Source organism: Pollachius pollachius (genome assembly GCF_949987615.1).
Source record: "Pollachius pollachius genome assembly, chromosome: 14".
Taxonomy (NCBI): domain Eukaryota; kingdom Metazoa; phylum Chordata; class Actinopteri; order Gadiformes; family Gadidae; genus Pollachius; species Pollachius pollachius.
The window spans coordinates 19,076,352-19,098,331 of record NC_136947.1 but is presented as its reverse complement, the minus strand read 5'-3'; the positions used below and the strand labels follow the sequence as shown (position 1 = coordinate 19,098,331).

Sequence of the window (21,980 nt, the reverse complement as noted above, 5' to 3'; positions counted from 1 at the left end):
TGAATTGGAAAATGTAATTTCTGCTCTCCCAGTCCACTTTCCTGTTAATCTTCACTGACCTGTCTAAAAAAGCACCAAAAATAAATACAAATAAACAACTACATAAATATCAAAAAAAACCCTCTCCATTATAAAATAGATCTCTGGATGAACCACAGTTTGTGATGTGCGCAGTGGCTAGAAAGGTAACTGGCGTAGGGCAAGGTAACTGTATGTTGGACGTGGAATGTGTTGTTAAGATGCAGAGACAAAGTGCAGGGCTTGTCTTCCTACGGTTTGGCCAGGGGGCTTCTGGGTAATCTCATGCTGTTGTCATGGTGGTTTTGATTCTGGCCTTGGGGTCATGATCTTTGCATCTCAGAAGGGAGGGATATGTGTTTCCTGTGTGTGTGTGTGTGTGTGTGTGTGTGTGTGTGTGTGTGTGTGTGTGTGTGGGTGGGTGTGTGGGTGTGTGTGTGTGTGTGCGCGCGCTTACCCACACAGCCCACACTCTGTGCTCTTTGACTCCGATGGCCATATAAGGTAGCCGGCACCATGGTAACGGCAGAGCTTGAATAGCAGTGTCAAATCCCTGAGTACACACACGCACGCTTGCACGCACGCACGCACACACTCATACATACCAACGGAGGCACGCAGTCGCGCACCCCCCCCCCACACACACACACACGCACACACACACACACAGACTATCCCCTCCCCCTCTGCGCACACTGCCTCCCTCCCTCCCTCTCTTCCTTGCTAGCTATCTCTCTCTCTCTCTCTCTCTCTCTCTCTCTCACACCAAAACACACAATCAGGTCCATAGAAACACAGAGAAGCTAAAACAGGAAGGAATTGGTAGAAATATGGATCAAGAGTGGATATTGTCCACCGGCTTCCAAAAAACATTTAGTGGAGCTGCCAAACGACACCTCCCCCTGTCGCCTCTCCTTTTTTCCCCCCCTCCAATCTTAATTAAATTAGTAGTCTCTGGAACTAGAGCAGAGGGGATATCATTTCTCAAACCCTTTCTACCCCCAAACACACCCTACTATCCATCCATCCCCCCTTTAGCCACAGGGAAAGGCTACACACACACGCGAGAGAGGAAGCACAGCAGTGCATAGGGCTAGGCCGCCAGTCATTAGTTCTTGGTGGGCAGGCAACGACAATAGGCCGTGGGGAGACGCCAGCGTGAGAGGGAGCCTGGAGAAGATTTGCCAGAGGAACAACGGAGAGCCCAGCGCACGGACACACGCAAGGGACGCCGCACGCTTCCTCCTCTCCTTCCTCCCCGGGTTGGTGTGTTTGCGTTCCCCTTGGTTTGCCAGTGTTGGACCCAAAGGAACTGAGAGCCGAGCAGAGGATAGCATCACCACCACCACCTCCTCCTCCTCCTCCTCCTCCTCCTCCTCCTCCTCCTCCTCCTCCTCCACCACCAGCCAGCACACTTGGTCCAGCAAAACAAGGAACGCAGAACTTCGCTGTGATCGGAAACCTATCTGAAGAGAGATACACACACAAGGAGAGACGGGCTAGTGGTTAGCACAGGCTTAACGTGCCAGAGCTACTACCACTGAGGAAGAAAAGCCGTGATCACTCAAATCTGGTCGGCCATCTAGATGTTTGTTAGCCGGTGGTCCGGGCTAGCCTTTCATTATCTGAGGGGAGCCAGAATGCTGCCCTTGCTCAGACGACTGCCAGAGAATAGTAGCGCTCTGTCTGGTTTCTCCTCAGTCTCATTCTCGCTGGATGGAAGAAGGAAGATCTAGGGGAAGAGGGAATTATTATATTCCACAAGGAGGGGAAGCCATACGGTTGTTTTCTATAAAAAAAGGTAAGGCATGATTTATTAAAAACTTATCCACAACGATTGTGACTATTTCTGGGGGGGGGGGGGGGGGGGGATAGACGGATGTTTGTACCTTTAAGTGGAGATGATTGCACCGAGACGGCCACATAATGTGTACGGGGGACTTTAAGAGGGATGGCCGTGGCTCGGGGCATGTGCTATGGGCGAGCCTCGCTGACGCCGAGGTCATCTTTCAGCCATTAGCTCGCTACAGGAACAGGGCTGGGAAGAGAGAGTGTGTGTATGGACGAGATACTTCCACATCGTAGCGTTCGCTAGTGTTGAAAGGTCGGTCGTGTTTGCTGTTTTTCTCATAGCGAAGCATGTGTTTGACTCATTGTTTCCCCTGAAAGGGTCTCCGACGGACCGACGGAGGACAGCGTGGTTCTCAATAAAGACCACCTTCATAGAGACCACCTCTCCAGTGGAAGCGATCAGTGGCTTTTTTTTTCTTCCCTACGGCGGGTATGAACAGTGAATTAAGAAAATGATATTTCTACCATGTACAGTCATGCTTAACCAAACCAAAAAAAGTTCCCAGGGTGGTGAGACTGTTTCCAGGTCATAGTGCAGTGGGAGGAGACTGGGACGAGCTCCTCGTTTCCCCTGCCCTGACTAACCTTCTACTCCAACTTACTCCAACCCTGGTCCCGCAACCTTCTGATACAAATCGAGGAACCTTACCGACCCTCCCAGCTCTGGGTGTACCTCTAAAGAAGGTCCCGTTCAACGTCTAACGCGCAGAACAACAACAACAACAACAACAACAACAACAAGCAGACGCGGGACTTGTTTTACGTGCTATTTATGTTCCCCTGACAACACCCAGACGAGTGGCTGCCCGCCTGTTTTCTCCAGTAGTGGTTCGGTGACCAAGCGATGGCCATGGTGAGTGGGGGTTGGGGAGATCCTAATGGGGGCACCAATGGTTTTGGGGATAAGAGCTACCTGAAGGGAGAGGAGGAGGACGGCTCGCCCCAGGCAGGGGGCAGCGACATGGAGGCCGGAGAAGACGACAAGGCCTGCGTGGTGGACTGCGTGGTCTGCGGGGACAAGTCCAGCGGGAAGCACTACGGCGTGTTCACCTGCGAGGGCTGCAAGAGCTTCTTTAAGAGGAGCATAAGGCGCAACCTCAACTACACTTGCAGGTGAGATGGTCCTGCTGACTCGCTGAGGACATACAGGTGGTGTTGTGTACAGACAGATTTCCCCCTGCATAATAATACAAGGGGATTATAACAGCAAATATATGTTCATAATGGAAAATGAGCTGCACATTTTAAAGCACAGCTCCACTAGTTGATAAAAACTACTTAATTTTTTCTCCCTGACAAAAAAACATGTACACTCGTGAACATGATGATCCATATCCAATAGACAGAGCAGGTGAATGAAAAGACGTGTAGGCTCGCTGAATAATTAAATCCCAGTTGCTCTGTTATAATGGTTATAGTTCTTCAAAGGAAATGGATGCAAATTGCCATAATGAGTCAAGCAATTGGATTATGTGCAGAGCGCTTACATTTCCCCCACAATGGTGTGTGTGTGTGTGTGTGTGTGTGTGTGTGTGTGTGTGTGTGTGTGTGTGTGTGTGTGTGTGTACCTGCATGTCATATGCACAATGCCTTGATGCTCAAAACAAATTGAATGTAAACATCGAACCAAGGCAGCACTTTAATTCATGCACACGGCCCACGATGGCCCTGCTTATTTCATCATTTCCCCCAGTATACTGCTAATGTAGGTTCATGTATTCGACTTGCTGAATATCTTGATGAATGAAATGGCTTTGTTAAGTATTCAACACAAGCAAAACCTTCACACATTAGATCAGTCTCAACACCCACTTGGTATCTTGTCTTCATTCACATGGTCCATAAACATGTTTTTTTTGTACAATATTAATGTTGAAGATCCTGTAAATGGATGGCTGCTACGTGTATTATATATGTGAACAGAGGCTTGATATGTATCATTTATTGACCTAGGAATCTATTAATCGCCCCATGTACAGCGATGTGATTATTTTCCAGGTAGGAACCATGGGGTAACCATGGTGCACTGGTAGACTGGTTAGCCTGCATGCTTCTAACCTAGAGCTCAACCCACACTGGACTTTAGGGCCTGTTACCAATATTAGGGAGCTAACCATTACTGATTGTAAAATGTTTGTTATATCTGCCTCGATTCAATACTGGGGGAGGGCCAGCTCCTTAGGATTTGGTGCTCAGCCTGTAGCATTGCTTCGGGCCACAGTAACATCACGATAAAATGATGAGCTTAAGGAACCCATTTACTGTATGGGGAGGAGCTACTAACCTCCACACAGAACATGATGTAAAACTCCTGTTGGGAGTGTTTACGTGGATGTGCTCGGTCAAAGCATTTAGAGGTTCAACCCCCACAGTATTGGATTCCTTAAGAGGTCATTACATTTATAAATTGACACCATTTCTAAAGTTTTCATATCCAAGCATATCGTCAAACATACGCCGACGCATAACTGTGAAAGGGTATATCCCCAATAAATTGCCCAACCGATGAATCGGTAAGGCTTTTCTTCTACCCCATCTGAGGGGTTGTTAGGGTGGTGTAATATTCTACCTGATGGTCTTGGAACTAGTGGCTGTATTCACACCACCAACTCCAGTTTTTATTCGGTTCTGTCTTTCAATGAACCTGTGTTTTGAGTTTGGAGCCAAACAACAAAACCCAGTTATATAGCTTGTGTTGTCCTTCATCAGAAAAATAATGCTGAAATAGCTGCCATCATGTAAGCATTCTAAACCAACTAACCCAATTTTGGCCGTTAAATATGTTTCCAGGTCCAACAGGGAGTGCCAGATCGACCAGCACCACCGAAACCAGTGCCAGTATTGTCGCCTGAAGAAGTGCTTCCGCGTTGGGATGCGCAAAGAAGGTATCTTCCTCTCAATGCTCAATGTAGACACATCCATTCGCACCTAGTTAGCTGCTAGCTCATGCTACCTGCACTCCATCCATTTTAGCCTAGCTACCTGCCAGCTACGGCTACCAATTCCCTATTCCAACCTAGATAGATGTAAGCTAGTGCTACACGTTCCAACATACATTCTCTTGTAGCCAGCTGCTAGCTAATGCTACCTGCTCTCCATCCATTCCCAACGTACGCTGTGGGCATTTATGCAATACATAATATGTATACATTCGTAATGGTTTCTAAATAACATTGTGTTTTTTACACAACTTCGTGAGAATGCACTCAATATGACATAGACTTCAGACAGGATTCTAACCGCTCCGTGGACGCTGTTCAAGTTGAACTTGCGGCTGTTCTCAACAAGATCAAATTAACTCAGGGCCTCAGTGCCGTGGGAGATCCTCCCATTATTCACATGGCTTCGATCCAAGACGCCACAAATCGAATCAATCCATAGTGGTTAACTTGGGGCTGATTTCTGCCGTTGCTCATCCTCTACCGCTACCAGCACCCCTCCCCCCTCCACCAGCAGAGGGACGGAGTGAATGCCACAGAGGGCTTTCCTGGGGCTCTGCGCTGGCTGTTAGCCGATTGCGTCGGTTCGCTGTCATGTACTAAATGGCTTAATCCAGAGACTTGACTGAGGGGTGGTGCCCACTCCCCCCACCCCAACAGAGCCGATTCATCAACCCTGAGCACCCCCTGCTTATACTTACAGAAGAAATGAACCCAAATGTCTACCTCCCACCCCCCAACCCCCATCACTGCTGCTTCAGCTCAACCTGGAGGGGTTGGTATGTTTCCAAAGGTGCAATTTAAACAGGAAAGTAAAAGTTTACCAATGAAACGAAAGGTTGAAGCTGTGGACATTGGGGCAGAATGTACCCTTTTCATCTGTTTGGGAGATTTGTATAGATTTTTGTTGAAACCCTTTTTTTCATTAGCATTTTGAAAAAAGGAAAGGCGTTCTGTGTTGGACCCCAGTTCAAAATCCTACGGGGGCCAATACTAGAAGTATTTCCTCTGTGGTGGGCACTGTAGCGGGGTGAGAGAGCGTGATCTGGTGGTGGTGCAATGTGTTGTTGGAGGGAGTGGTCTCTTATTATCATCCATTACACTTTCAGCGGCGACATGGCGGCGCCTCATCTTTCAAGGGCAAGCCATGTCCGTTTTGAGGGCTTATAGATGTGATTCTTTTTCCTTGGGGAGGAAAGAAACGTGTGTGTTCACAATAGCTCCATCCGCACACAAAATGGTTCTTATAGAAATGGAAATGAAACGGTAGGAGTCCATTAGTTTTATTGTGTGCAGATAACCTTCAACCAGCGCTACATAGCGACCCACTCGGACCTCCTGAGTTCTGCTGTCTACTTCTTATTCTGCAAGGCGCTTTTAATCTAGAATTAGAGCCAGCCGACCAATCCGATGTCTGTTGATAATCTGACACGCACACACCCCACTACTGAGAGACAATCCACTCCCTCTCAGCTGTTGTGTTCTGCCGCCGTTTTTATTCGTGAAATCCCTTCCTACTCTCTCCTTCGCGTGTTCCCTCTGCAACCAATTATTCATGATTTATTCTCCCTTTATCTCCCCCCCCTTCCCTTGTCCTTCATTCTTTCTCTTTCACTTTCCCTCTTTCTACGGCGCTACCGCTCCTCCTCAATCTCTCCTGGCCTCTCCTCCCCACCCCCATCCCCTCTGTCCCCCAACCAAACTTCAGCAGTCCAACGTGGGCGCATCCCACCCCAGCCCAGCCTTAGCCCGTCCATCACGCCGCTGGGCGGAGCCAGCGGGCTGGGCGGCATCGGCGGCGAGTACTATAACAACAATAACAACAACGGGGGCGGCGGCGGTGGGGGCGGTCAGCCGGTGTCGGAGCTCATCTCCCAGCTCCTGCGCGCCGAGCCCTACCCCAGCAGCCGATACAGCCACCAGTACAGCCAGCAGGGCGGCGCCGACAACGCCATGGGCATCGACAACATCTGTGAGCTGGCGGCGCGCCTGCTGTTCAGCACCATCGAGTGGGCCCGCAACATCCCCTTCTTCCCCGAGCTGCCCGTCTCTGACCAGGTCGGTGCTCCCCCTGACCTCTGGGGCCTTGGGTTAGGTTTTGCATGCAGCATTGTTTTCGAAATGCTGTTTTATGACGGGCGTTCACAAGTTGGTATTGTTTGGTAAACAACTTTTTTTTAAATTCAGAAACCCAGTTTAGTTTTTTTTTATCTGAGCTTGCAGCACAACTGTGAACAGCTTTCTTTATTTTCCGAGCCCGATTTTAAAAAGTAAATAAAATAAAAAACATATATTTAATCAGAGTCGTGAAAGTGAAACATTTTTATACTTTAATCTCCTATCAAAACACACATCAAAGGCGTCTATAGAAAGTGTTTTGTTCTCGGCCTCAGAACGCGTGTGTTAGAAACATGCGTGTATCTAAATCTGACTTAGCCTGGGTATACCCAGGTAGGGAACCAATCACAGAATGGGGAGGGACGGCAAGACGATGACGACGTCTATGCGACACACCCATCGTCTTCTTCCTCATCGAATTTCTGTCTCTCTACATACGTCATCTGGTATAATTGATACGATTGGCTATGAGCTACGTACAGACTCATATGATAGACATTCGTAGCGCCCAATAAACGGCTCCGGGCAATCGTAAACCACGCCTCAAATACGAGAAAACGAATGTGCGGTTCCCAGACCTCATCTCAATGTAGATTGAGATGAGGTCTGCCGTTAGCCAGGCTAACTGACTCACTCTGGGATGTGTTATCTTGTTGTATTCGGGGAATGGGTTAACCTAGCGATTGTTAGTGCTTTGCGCTTGTTTCTATGAACATCCTCACTGTACTGACAGCGATACATTGTTTCTCTTTCTTCTTACCAATGTACTTATTGTAAGTGGCTTTGGATTAAAGCGTCCGCTAAATGTAAATGTCCCCTTGTCCCCGGCTGCAGGTGGCGCTGCTGCGTCTGAGCTGGAGCGAGTTGTTCATCCTGAACGCGGCCCAGTCGGCCCTCCCGCTCCACATGGCACCCCTGCTGGCGGCGGCTGGCTTCCACTCCTCGCCCATGTCGGCGGAGCGCGTGGTGTCCTTCATGGACCAGGTGCGCGTCTTCCAGGACCAAGTGGACAAGCTGACCCGGCTCCAGGTGGACTCGGCCGAGTACAGCTGCCTCAAGGCCATCGCCATCTTCTCTCCAGGTAGGCTTTTACTGTTCCCATGTAATGTGGATGTTGTGCGTTCTCAGTTGAGGCGGTTCATCTGGTAAGGTGCCTCCCCAGGGAAGTGTTCCAGGCACGTCCAGCGGGGAGGAGGCCTCGGGGAAGACCCAGGACTAGTTGGAGAGATTATATCTCAACACTGGCCTGGGAACGCCTTGGGATCCCCCCGTCAGAGCTGGTCTATGTGGCCCGGGAAAGAGAAGTCTAGGACCCCCTGCCTGAGCTGCTGCCCCCGCGATCCGACACCGGATAAGCGGTTTGAAAATGAGATGAGATTCTGCACATTAGTATGGAATAACCGTTATTATAGATTTAGTTTCTTGCTTCCTCTAGTGAGTGCTGACCTAACAGTATATACCATGTTCGATGATATTTGTATGTGTATGAATACCAAATATCTTCCCATCATCATCCCTTAATCAATCAAATGCCACTGTCAAACACATTCAGAGTAAAGAATAAAATAATAATTTATTTTATATATAAACAATTTGTGTTTTATTTAAGTGTTAGTTGCATAGCCTCTTATACATAGAATCTAGAAAATCTTTCAAAGAAAGTTCTTTAATGTAATATTAATATGTAGATACTGGACCTTGAAAACTGCATAAGGAAAGACCTTCAAAAGTACACTCGGCTGGCCTGAAGGCTAATGCTAGTGTTTAGCTTGTTATGATCTGACGCCAAAACCCTCCCAAATCCACAACACTTTGAAAAAATCAAAGTGTTTTGCTTTCCCCCAGCTGAAAAGATGTTATATTTGTGAAAGAAATTTGCCCTTGAATTTTCTACTTAGCCAGGGACCACTACATTTTAAGGCAACAAAGGAAACTGGCTGTTTATATCAGTGTATTGACCCATTCAGTATTGTAGTTAACCCAGGCTTCCCACAATAGTGCCTTTACTCTGGTGCCCCCTGCTGGCCTTCAGGGTGCCCAGCATGTCCAATCAATGCTCTGCACAGCTTTTACCTCTGTTATTCAACCTTATAATCCCAAAGCGATCCATTATTTCTCTAGTTATCTAACCCCGCTACTTCTGCGGTTATGTCGACCGGATGAGCCAAGCGGTTTCAAGGACGACGTTAAAACAACTAGTGCCCTTCAGCGGCCATTGACGTCATTCAAAGGGGGATGGCATCCTCGCAGGCTGATCACGACTCCTTATGTCACGTTGTGTCCTCCCCCCCCCCCCCCCCCCCCACAGACGCCTGCGGGCTGACGGACGCGGCCCACGTGGAGTCCCTGCAGGAGAAAGCGCAGGTGGCTCTGACGGAGTACGAGAGGATGCAGTACCCGAACCAGCCGCAGCGCTTCGGCCGGCTGCTGCTGCGGCTGCCGGCCCTGCGCGCTGTGCCCGCCAGCCTCATCTCCCAGCTCTTCTTCATGCGCCTGGTTGGCAAGACCCCCATCGAGACGCTCATCCGGGACATGCAGCTCTCCGGAAGCTCCATCAGCTGGCCCTACGTCCCGGGACAGTAGCACCCCCCACCCTCCACCCTCCACCCTCCACCCCCCACCCCCCACACAGTACACCTTCCTAGCCCCGCTCTCGTGCCCTCCCTCCTGCCCGCCCGATGGGTGAGGTCTCCGTCTCGGGGGTTGTGACGAACATGGACCAACAGGAACCCTCATGACTCACGGCCACGCCATCTGTGGGGCCGGTGCGTCCCGACACTGCCAGCTGGCCGGTGTGCCGTACTGTAACGTAAGCGCTCGCTCATGCCTCTCCTCCCCGCGTTGTCATCGTACACGGTGAACACAGAGTCCCCCGCCCCGCCCCTGGTTCTGATCCGGTGCCAGCCTGGGAGGCTCTTATTGCCAGGGCGCTGTGTCTGCTGCCAGGTCTCGGGACGGAGGCCAGGTCGGTCCCGCTGGGGCCCCCTGTTACCCCACGTCATGTCAACAACAATTCGCCACGGCGACTAAGGATGCAGCATTCCTAATGCCGAGGGAGGGCGGAATATTCTTGCAACCCCCAAAGGAAAACTCTGCTTATTTCCCTTAACCATTGTCTCCATTGTAGATATTTTGCTACAATTTTTGGTTTCTTTTTTATAGACTGATATTTATCAGTGCTGACCATGGATATGAACACGGCAACAGACTGGAACGGACGACGAACTGGTTGAAGGGGAGAAGAGGGCCACACGCTGCAAGTTCTTAAGGGTCCGCAGGAGGTTTCTGTTAAAGATCATTGTGCTTTAAGAGAGGAACAATGTGGTTCTCCTTGGATGAACTCCTATAGCAACTGACACTGTGGGAGTGGGGTGGTTGGGCGTGTAAAAGTGGAAACTTAAAAACGAGAGGGATTAGAAATGTACCAAAGTCTATTTTATCATTATGAGAGTGGGTATCTTAATAGATATGATAAAGCTATCGGTTAGGGAGAGAAGAGTTGGGGGGGTATGCCATGGAATGATTGCTGGGCCAGCAGAACTTTTACATTAACATTCTTTCACAGGGCTTGCACCAACGCTGTTCTCTGAAAACAAAACATAACTAACAAGAACCGGTGACAATTTTCATGACAAACTGACAATTACCTCACAGGATTTCAGAATGAATTTCAGACTGATGTTTCCTAAACTCAAACCTCCGTACTCCTTGTTCACCACGAGCCGCCTTCCTTTTTGACAACTGCCTTGTTTTTCATCATGAATTGATGTAGGAAAAAAAAAGAAAATGCCATCTGTGTTCCATCTTTTAAATGGACCCCACCACCCCTCCCATAACGAGAGTTTGGACTTGTTCCTCAAACTGGATTTTTCTGTGATTTAAAGATAATGGAGAGTGTAAGGATAGCAGGCGTCTTCGGGCTGAATGCGTAACGAGCAGATATTCGCAACTACTGCAGGAATTTCCATTGAACAAAAACTCGGCAGGCCAATGGTAGAAGATGCTCGAACGCCCTGATATCTGTCGCTTAGGTTTTGGTTCTGCTAGTTTGTTGGGCAGGGGTTGAAACTTGAAACAAGTATTCTCTGTGTATATACCTATATATTAAGGGCGACTTCTTCTACTGCATGTGAAAACCTTTTTTTGTTGTATTTTTTTTTTATCTCTAATGTTCATTCTTTAGAATGTAAGTCTGTAAAATGGATTCTTCAACATTTGATATTTGGGTTAACTGTTGTCCTCGTTAATGTATTTTTGTTTTATTGTCGATATGTTACATCAAAATACCTCTGCTTTCTGGTCTAATGTCGAAAAAGAGAGAAATGGGTCTTTGGACCACCAAAGTCAGTATTTAATGGATGATGACAGTGACTCTTACTTGTGTGTTCAAACAATGAGTTGCTGCAGAGGCTGTTGGACCCTATGGTCCAGAAGTCTAGGTGCACACCAGGGTTGTGCTTGGAGGCTGACGATAGCCAAAACAATGAAATCACTACCAAATTGACATACATTTTTGTATGTATTGATGATGCAAGTAAAAAGGTGGAGCATCGTTTTAAAATGCCAATGATTTGAAATGTAATGTGTAAGGATACATAAATGATTCTCGGCAATACCTTTTATTGCATTTTGATTTTGATTTGTTTTACTCTAAATCCCCTGAGGAAAAAAACAAGATGTACAATTAATGTTTTCCTATATCTTTGGGTTCTTAGGTCTCTAGTTTTAAAATTTTAAGTGTATGAAAGCATTATTAAAGATTCAAGACATCACTGTGCTTTGTGTTTTCCATTAATCTGCACTTGCTAAGTATTAAGAACACAAAATAAACACTTATGTGGCCCAGGGCAGTAGAGGTAGACTTGTGAGTTTCATGTTTTCTTTGACGTTACATTTTCCAATAAACTTAGCATTTTGTTATTCTGCTTCTACAAAAAGCTAAACCCTTTGCAGTAGTATCAGGCTTGAGGGGGGCCTCCTACACATTAAGCAAGGCTCTGCCTGTCATTTGCATTTCGGTTTCCACTGGAATGTTCCGGAATGTCTGTTGCTATTAATGGGGTTTATAATGGAAACTCACAACAGGTCAAAACTATTGAGCTTCGGCAAAACTGATGAATTCCAAAGTAATTTACAGAGTTCACCATCAAAAAAGAACATTTGCAGTCACCCTAATTTCCGCTTGCTGCTGTGTCTTCGAGCGTAGCCGGTTCCTCAAACGTGAAGGTCAAAGTTTTTTACTAGCCGCTTTAGATGGGAGAGTTTTTGCCTCAGTTCTTTGGTACGTTTTTTCTTTCCTTGATAGTTTGGTGACTGGGGGAGCAATACAAAAAGGGGATGTTTTTATTATAATTGTTGGATATATGCATTCATATATTTAAAGGAGTAGTAATGATATTCAATAGAGGCTGTTAATAATTTGTTAAGCGTGACATATTTCAGCCTAGCCATATCTACAGGAAGGAGAATGAATAATCAACACACACGTCTCTCCCAACTTACAGTTTTAAGGTCCTTCAATCGGTTGTATTCATCTGCGACACCCTGCAATAGATCACACTTATATGAAGGTCGTAGCTAAACCATTGATCCAGTGACATTGACTCCATCATTCTCTTGATATACCATACAAAGAATTTACTTTCTTATTTTGTACACCAAACCGTGTTGACATTAAAAGCTTGAGGTGGGTTGCTCTACCTGGTATTTGACTGAGCCCTCCTGCAGTAGGTCAAGCTCCTGGCCCAGCTTGTGGATCTGCTCGCTGATGTCGTCCATCTCAGCGCAGAGCCTCTTGTAGTGGGCCAGGTCTGAGTCAAACTCCCCTTTGTAGCGCTTTCTCTCCTCCTCCGAGGTGATCTCAGGGTACAACCTGCCGTCACGTGTTCATTCAGCAATATTCTTCTTATTTCCATTACTTTGTTGTGTTTATTGCAAACTGCTTGATGCTTATAGAGCCAGGGAACCCAAAACCGTAACCCTTTTAAACATGGTAATTTGTCCTATATGATGGACAACTATCTGTGCAATTTTAGTCCACAACCTAAGAATAATGGAGTAAACCCTATGTTTTCTCCCCAAAGCACTGTGTGACCATTCCACTCTGCTGGGAATGCAGGTGGTGTTCTTTCGTGACGCCTGAGTAGCTTTTGTGAGGCACACTGACGTCACGAGCAAGGGCCACCGGTGGCGGGGTGTGTGTGGACGTGTGGAGCTCTGTATGGGCAACAATTGACTGCAGTGTCTGCAAGAAAGTTGCGTTTTTTGGACACTCGTAAAATGCCAGGGCTTGTGTGGATGGTGAGGTCTGAGCAGCGATTTATTTATTGTCCTCGTCCGAGTGAGGGCTAGGCTTCCCGGACACCTATAGTATACTTCTACGGTGTTTGGCGGAATTCATATACAACATTGTTTTTATAACGCCCGTTGCAGTTACACAACGACGATACTAAAGAACCATCATAAAGTTGGCATGGGTCATAACCATGGTACAGCGCTCCCCTCTTTCCTAACACTCCCAAAACACACTTTTTCTTTTTAAAATCATAGTGTTGAATGCCACCTGAAACAGGGGGTTCACTGGCTCTTTAAGTGTATTTTCATCGCTTTGCTCCACTAAATGTAAAGAAGGATGGAAAATGAAAAGAATACAAACTATATTGCAGCCTGAATAAGCAAAACATATCGTCACTTGGAGAGCTTTATCATTGAGACTTTTTACTACTTTTTACGACTTGTTACTCAAATGTAACATTGATACCATGGCAACAAGGCTGCGGCAACAACACCATGGCAACTAGACCATAGCAACAAGACCGTGGAGACAAGACCATATTAGCCAGCCCCCATAGCAACAAGCCCTTTGAGACAAGACCATAGAAACAAGTATTCTAAAATAAATAAATAAATATATATACAAATAATTTACAAAATTCATTTGCTGGGAATGCTCTTTGAATGCTGCTGTGCCAGATGGTGGTGAATAATGAAGGTCAAGATGAATGGCGTTTGAATGGAGCGAGGCCAACCTGTAGAGGTGATCTCTCAGATACTGGTCCAGCTCGTTCCCAGTGTCCCCACCGGTGGTGTAGCCGCTCTCATACTGGGACTGGGCCACGTCCCGGGCAGGGGGGCTCACTCTCCGCTCCGGCCCCCGGTCCCTCTCCTCATACTGGGGGGGCTTCCTGATGCTGTTGGCCTCCTCCTCCTCCTCCGAGCCGTGGGAGCTTGCCGGGACCCCCACGTTCTGGTACAAGGGCTCAGGGACCCGGCTGTTGGTGCTGTGCGGTCGGAACGTTTACGTTAAGAGAGATACTGATGGTCCTGTTTTGACTGTGTGTGTGTGTGGGTGGATAGGGGGGGGGTGAGGGGGGTGGGGGGGTTCAGGCCGGATCAAACCCTCCGCTCACTTGTTGCTGCTGAGGTAAGCACCCGCTTCGCTGTAGACGCTGAGTGCTGCGTTGCCGTGGGCGACGGAGATGTTCCCAGCCCTGAGGTCCGGCACGGCTCTCTCTGATAGGACGACGGTTGGGGCTTGCTGGGTGCTCCGCCCCTCTCCCACATGGTTCACCTATCAGAGAGCGGCGGGACATGTGACCAAAACCAGCTCATCCATTTAGAAAACACACACACACAAACTTGATCTCTATAGCAGTGACATTCCCACGCTGGAAGAGTAGCCGCCACATGCTGTTGTTTTGTGTTCATTCTTTATTTTCAAATAAACCCATTAATCAATAACTCAAAACACTGGAGTCAAACTGTGCCAGCTGTAAGTCATCAATAATTCTCAATATACACTTTTTCCTCAGAGGAGCACAGTTACTTCAGCCCTGCTAAGATGCCATCTAATAAGGGTATCGTATCCAAGAATCTAGGCCCATTCCATTGTTACCCTACTCTACAGCGAATACATCGCCACCCAAATGTGTTATAAAGGATATCCAACTATCTGAAGTCTACCACCACTGCCGCTGTTGTACGATGAATCATTGATGACTGATCTAGACTTTGACCTATTTCTAGAGCGCAGGCGTCATCGGCGCACAAGCTGAGCAGCCAGTGGGCGGGGAGAGGGAAGCGTCTGGAAGCGGCAGGCAGCCTGTGATATGGATCTAATCAGTGGTGGGGCTGGTGTCTCCAAGATGGAGGACGGAACCCCCCATGGAAGGAGCAGAGAGGATAAACCCGGTGACCTCCTCAGCTAACGCTTGCAAGGAAACGAGGGAAATATGGAAGCAAGCGCAATTCTCACCCAGTCACATATAGGGCGATGTTGTTTGATTTAATCTTTTAAAGGCAACCTAAATATTGTCGTTTTTATTTATAGCTATGCTCTTCCATCTGTCCAATACACACACACACACACACATACACACATTTATATTTTTTTATGTGGAATAATGTATATGTTTACAGACATAAATTCTGAAACTGATACTGTTAAAATTAGGCCATCCTCATATTTTCCTGCTTTCTGGATTTCTTTTGTCAGAAGATGCACCCGAGTCCTAGCCACACCGCTCTTGCAGATGGTATCCTCATTAATTAGTCCCGGTTCAATCATTAATGCCTAGAACTCTATGTTCTGTTTGCTTCATTATCCGATTTCCACAAATATTTTAAAGACTCATAACTTCCCTTGGAATACATACAGTTATTTATTCCTTTAAGCATGTTCACAACAGTCATGAAAAAGCTAGCTCAGTTGGCTCATGTTTCTGCCCCACGTGTCTTCATAGAATGAGTACCCCGCAATATGAGGGGAATTACTATGACCTATTTAGAAGGAGCCCAATCTGTGAGAATCTGTAGCAACTCTGTTTCACAGTGAATAATTTGGCACCATCGTGTTGTGTGGGTATTCACTGAGCAGTGCCGAGGAGACTGGACGTCTCTTATATATTATACATGCCCTATACATTATATATAGGTTTCCATGCAAGGCATGCATCTTCACTGTGATAGAAGAAGGGCCCCATTTGGGAGGGACTGAATCATTGAAAGCTTCCGGTGCTTTCTAGGCCTGCAATTATATTTCAAGAGATACCAAGACTGGACAACTAGGCCTCAATGGTTGCCTAGATGGTGAATATGATATATTTCTATATACTGTATATTCATCAAGAGAACTTTAGTGTTGTGATGGTCATTTTGAAACCAACTATTGGTGCCAGAAAACGATTAAAAACAATGAAAGTGGACTGTAGCAGCACGTCTTTCAAGACAATGCTCTTGTGGAGTGTGTGTGGTCAATGGTTTAAGAAGCCTCACTTGTCCCAAGAGTCCAATCAGTTCGACGCGGGCCAGGTGAGGATGCATTTTCCAGCCATCAACCACACAATGATAGCCAAATTGGTTGAAATTTAAGTTTTAAAATTTGAATAAAGACAGAGCTTAGATACTGACCTTGCTTATTTATGAGGAAGGATAAAGTGAAGCCTAAAGAGCACATTTAAAGGTACTCCACTAGAGAACCCAAGAAACTCCCATTTTGCAAATTTAACAACCTCATATTCAGGACACCATGGTAGTGTATGGGAGAGTCCTTAAGCACATTGTTCAGGGGCGAAGTTCACCACTGTTAAAATCCTCCTCATCTTGTAAGAGTATACACGACGCGCATGTCTGAAGCAATAAAAAACAATGAGTTTTATTTCACTGAAACTTCTGTGGCACATATTAATGTTTAAATGCCTCACAAGACAGACTTACTTAAAGTGAACCGGACCGCGTTATGAGCCAATGGTTTAACAGGTGAGTTTACGGCCTCAGTGTTATCTCCTGGTTAATGATCAGTCAGGGTGAAACCAGGTTCGCTGAAGACAAACAACAGCATGCTCTGAGTCAATACCTGCCAGCATTCATCATTATCCAGACACCATTCACACACTCAAAGCCTAGTTTCTGTTTGCATCTATTATGAGACCTCACGCAAAATTTCTCTAGACAAAAGCTAGCACGCAGTCCTTTATATTTTCTATGTGTATAGTATTAAACGCCTTTTTCCCTTCATTCAGACAAATCCACCTCGCTCTGTGATCAACAAGTGGTCTTACGGTTGCATGGGAAACGTGGGCTTATAAAGGGTTAGGTTTTGGTTTGAGGTTTGAAATGGCCCAAAGAAAAGCCAGAATGAATCAGTTTACAGGCCAACATCCCCAATATTAACCTCAGAAAGCTACAATGATCTTAATTTTCTCATTAACCCTGTCTGACTACTCCCTAGCCCAGTGGCATCTGCAGCCATTCACCAGTAAGCACTGAGTATCCAGGCTATTTAAATATCCGCAGCAGCACAATGTTATTATCTTAGAGTTGTTTTTCATACCCTTGATTGATCACAGTAATTATTGCGATTCTACATAGTGAGGATGTTTGGGGAAGGCTTCTCTGTAATGAATGTACTGTCTATAGACTATCCATTGGTTGGGATATCCCAACATCCTGCAGCCAAGCAAAACATATCCATTCATCCACTTCCATTTACAGCATTTTTGCACTGGTACCACAACCACTTGAACACTTTACACTTATACTTGACACTTACACTTAACTACACCTTATTGCTCATTACCACTGTTTTAGTTTCCCTACTTACTATTACTTACTTTATTTTATTTTATTTGTATTGTTATTATCTATTATTGTGATCTATGCTGCTGTTTATTTTTACATATTTGTACTTTATCTTGTATTGTTGCTCCTATGTGGCTGTTGAGGAACGTAGCCTAAGATTATTTTCTCTTGTGTATTTAGGCACAATAAGATGTATAAAAGTAAACAGAATGTGAATCATTCATTCAGATGGTGAAATGGGTTCAGCAGAACGGAGAGGCTCCAGCTCACCCAGTCCTGAACGTCCTGTGCCTGGAGGGTGACCAGCGGGGGGTCCCAGGTGATGTTGGGCTTGCCATGGCGCCAGATCTTACTGCGGGTCTTGTAGGCGTAGTACGCAGCCAGAGACAGGGCCAGCACGACCATCAGACCCAGCACCAGGGCGACCGCCTGCAGACACAGCAGAAGGAGGCGGTATAATGGGGAACAGCGCAGAAGAGAACAGAACAGAGAAGCGCTGGGTAGAGCAGGGCAGAACCAGAGAGGATCCCGGTCACATTCCAGCACTCATCAGGCTAGAGCCACGTGACTTGGACTGTGAGTGGGCCTGTTGCGTCTAGCCTTAGATCACTACATAACAAGAGGTGAATATTTCTTAAAAGGAGCTAAATGGAACAGATGCACAGTACTACCATTCAATGACCATGATATGTCATCAGAGATGAACGAAACATGAAAACAATGCGAATAGCAGTATGTTCTCTTTTGAGATTCCAGTTCTGTGTAGCAGTGTTTGTGTACGCTCTGGCCCTTTCTGTTGGGATTCAAGCAAATTGGCACTCGAACTCACCCTGCTGCAGCCATGTAAGTCTCAGACAAACTGGATCAACTGAGCTTGTACTAGATTCTGCCCAACCCAAAAAGCCTCATTCTCTTTTGAAAATGCTTGACGACCAGAGCCGTGCTAAAACACTGGTAAATTGATTAATTATGCTAATTCATCATGCTTTTCCCATCAAAATGCTTCTGAAACCCATTACCTTAATGGTGTGTAATCTGGAATTTTGTTGTCTTCCCTTTTTTTTTGCCAAGAATCATGTAATAATTTATTAAACTGGCATATCTGAGTCAACTGGGACAATGTCAAGATATTGACATTGTCACCCACACCACACCCACACACACACAGACCTCCTCGGGGTCCATGTAGCAGTAGTGGTGCAGGTACTGGTTGTACAGGGAGAAGCCTCCTGGGTAGCCCGAGCCTGCGGCGGCGCTGATACTGGGGCTCCCCTTGATGTTCTGACACATCATCAGCATGGGGTTGTACAGCATGCTCTGGGAGCTCTGGGACATGGGGTTCACCCCGATCACGAAGATGATGTCCATGATGCCCTTCAAGTAGACGTTTGGGAATAGGAAGACACAAGGGAAGGGTCATTTCATTACTATATATATATATACTGTATATATTTATATATGTACGTATATATGTATGTTTTTCTTATTATTCAGACCATTCCAATGCTTTCCAAAGTGATCCAGATTTTAGGTCTGAAAATGTTTGAGACACCTTTTTATTTTGAGAACTATTACCACAAATATTGTTTGAACCATAACAACATCTGCCCGTCAGTAGTAGACGTATATGCACTGCACCACTGGAAAATCATCTTTCACTCAAGGCTACGAAACATTAGGGAATGTCTGCTTTTGTTTATCGCGGCTGAACCTTTTAAGTACATTTTGTTCATCATAAATGTATCAAACATTTATAGCTTGATAGGTAAGCAAACACCTGTGACACCGTATGCACATTAGTTGACCCCAAAGGCTTTTAACATCCACATTGTTAAAAACGTTAATTGAACTGAAATACACAAGATAAAGGTCTAAAGGGGTGATATCAGGCTTTTTCAACTTTTCCATTTGCTTTTGACTGTTATATGCCGCATATATAAATCTAAGTCCAAGCCAGGGGGAGTACGCCCCTCAATAGGTGTGTGAAACTACTTGTATGCGCTCAAACTTTACTTCCGTAAAAGTGTGACGTCAGACTGTGCAGTGGGCCGTGCTGAAGTGCAGAACTCCCGCCTCCCGGCTACCCGCAATGTTACAACTTCTCGGGGAAGTGAACTTGCAGACACACGCGCAAAGTGTTCGACCAATCGCAACAGAGTGGACTACTCCAGTCTTTAAGCGACATGATACAAAACAGAACATTTTGAAAAGTGCTGAAATTGGTTTTGCAGAAATTAACTGTGAGAATTTTTTTTTACGTACAGACATGTAACCCTATTCTAGTAGTACCCCCAAATGCAATTATTAACCCTAAAAAAGCATGATATGGGATCTTTACCCATCATGCACCGAGGCAGACCCACCTGTAGTACGGCCAGGATGATGTCGCAGATGAACACGGCCAGGTAGAACCTGCAGCCCCGCGTGGCGCGCGACCGCGAGAAGCTGCCCACCAGGAAGCCCAGGGCCACCAGGAAGTTGATGGCTGCCATGGAGATCATGGCCGACTTGGCCGAGTACGGCGTCATGTAGTTATTGGCGTAGCCGTAGCTGCCGCCGTAGTACCCAGAGCCAACGCTGCTCACCGCCCCGCCCCCACCCATCCCCACGCCATAGCCGCCGCCGCCGCCGCCGTAGCCCAGGCCCTGCATGTCCCACACCAGGGTGGACGCCACGCAGGCGAAGATCACGAAGCACATAATCACCGTGGCGGCCTGGAAGGTCTTGACGAAGCCGGGCGGCGAGAACCAGCGGTGGAAGGCCTGGGGCCGGTAGTCCCCGCCCTGCTCGTCCATGTAGTAGGAGCCGGGGGGCGGCTGCGGGCCCTGGGGCCGCTGCTGGAAGGGGTGCAGGACATGCCCGCTGCGGGGGGAATGGACGCTCCGAGGGGGGTAGAGGCTGAGGGAAGCGCTGTATGGGGGGCTGTACACCGGTGGGCTGTCGTACTGCTGGGGCTCGTACATGATGGCCTGGTTGTCATGGATACGACGCCGGCCAGGGGATGGAGGAAGGAAAGGCCTGTTGGAGGAGGAGAAGAAGAAGAAGAAGAAGAAGAAGAAGAAGAAGAAGAAGAAGAAGAAGAAGAAGAAGAAGAAGAAGAAGAAGAAAAAGAAGAAGAAGAAGAACAAGAACAAGAACAAGAACAAGAACAAGAACAAGAACAACAATATTAGCTGGATTGGGATTATTTGATGGACGGAACCATAAATTGATGGATTTTTCAGAGATAGTTAGGTAGGTGGATGGATAAACAGAACTAGATTGCTGAAAAGGAGGACGGATAGAAAATTGTATATAAACAACAACAATAAAGCAATATCATCTATCATCTTCCTTGAGTGAGAACACAATGTGTTGATCATGCAAGTTTTTGTTGTGGATGACCTAAACCACCAGCTCTTTAGCATACAATCTCATTTAAATATGATGTTATGGACCCAGGATTCGGCAGAGGAGCTCTCACTGCAAGCCCTCCCCACCGCGGCCTGTCTGTCACTAACCCACACAGTCCTGCATAACTCAACCCAGCAGCCTTCAATAATTCAGACCAACAGCAGAGAAGAGGCGGCTGGGGTAGCCATGCGTGTTGTTGACTGCAATGTGAACCACTGCCATGTTCTTTGGACTGACTTTACCCGTGAGGGTCATCTGAGTGTCAGGTTGTTATAAGCAAAAGTAAGTTATAGCCGCAATGGCGCATCCACAGATAAAGCAAGCCATGCAAACTACTGTGAGGTGATCTAACGGTCACTATCACACAGATCATTCAGCATTAACTCCCCTGCCTGCTGGTGGTCCTGCTGCCACCTCTGCATCGAGACGTCCCGTTAACTCCAGACAGATAGTCCTAATATATAATATATAGGATATAATACACATCAATACGGTGGGGTGCAGATCAAGAGTTGGCGCTTCTTATTCGATTCTGGCAAAATTAAGCTGACTATTCATTTAAATTGCCCTTTTCCTCAAAACACGTCACATAATTTCCATAATATTTGTTAGTAGGACGATGATAATATAATAATAGACGAATAATATATAGGCCTTCTAGAAAATACTACGAACAGTTGTCAAGAACCACATAACACGAACCTACCAATAAGGTTAGTCCATGAAAACAGTCCATGGAAACTTCTACCGGCTGGAAATGAAAATCAATGGTCAATGTCACGTCCTCGTTAAATCGCCTTTTAAGTGATTAATTGATGTTTAGAGATGTTTTACTTCTTGAAAAGTAACGAGCGGTCTTCACGTTGGCCCGGTGCGATGCCCCGCGCCTGCGCAGGCGCGCAGAGGGACGACACCGGTCTCAGGTGAGAGAGCATTGTTTTTATTATCATGTTTTCATGAAGAAGACGAACCGGTAATATTTTCCCCGGGTTAACAGCACCACTTTATTTTTATAAAAAAAAAATCATGACGAAAACGAAGCAGTAATATTTAGCCCAGGTGAACATCTCCACTGAGTGTTAC

General features: G+C 46.5%; 2 protein-coding genes across 4 annotated transcripts; one reads left to right on the top strand and one right to left on the bottom strand.

Moving 5' to 3' along the window:
- The first annotated feature begins 1,352 nt into the window (after nucleotides 1–1,352).
- Nucleotides 1,353–11,655, top strand: nr2f6a (nuclear receptor subfamily 2, group F, member 6a). Of its 3 annotated transcripts, none has more exons than XM_079750702.1 (6): nucleotides 1,353–1,819; nucleotides 2,188–2,982; nucleotides 4,660–4,754; nucleotides 6,520–6,866; nucleotides 7,761–8,007; nucleotides 9,235–11,655. In XM_079750702.1, exons 2-6 carry the CDS (start codon nucleotides 2,714–2,716, stop codon nucleotides 9,507–9,509), a joined length of 1,233 nt encoding a protein of 410 aa, XP_079606828.1. In that variant the 5' UTR covers nucleotides 1,353–1,819; nucleotides 2,188–2,713; the 3' UTR covers nucleotides 9,510–11,655. The 3 variants fall into 3 exon arrangements, with proteins under 3 accessions (XP_079606828.1, XP_079606826.1, XP_079606827.1); XM_079750700.1 differs by having other exon boundaries at nucleotides 1,355–1,819; nucleotides 6,517–6,866; XM_079750701.1 differs by lacking the exon at nucleotides 1,353–1,819 and having other exon boundaries at nucleotides 2,044–2,982; nucleotides 6,517–6,866.
- Nucleotides 11,656–12,120: 465 nt separating this feature from the next.
- Nucleotides 12,121–20,467, bottom strand: LOC307086006 (occludin-like; the record flags this gene model as incomplete). Its single annotated transcript, XM_079751008.1, has 8 exons — nucleotides 12,121–12,239; nucleotides 12,429–12,470; nucleotides 12,627–12,798; nucleotides 13,955–14,206; nucleotides 14,336–14,496; nucleotides 17,775–17,933; nucleotides 18,675–18,878; nucleotides 19,868–20,467. 8 exons carry the CDS (start codon nucleotides 20,465–20,467, stop codon nucleotides 12,141–12,143), a joined length of 1,689 nt encoding a protein of 562 aa, XP_079607134.1. The 3' UTR covers nucleotides 12,121–12,140.
- Between the last annotated feature and the right edge of the window lie 1,513 nt (nucleotides 20,468–21,980).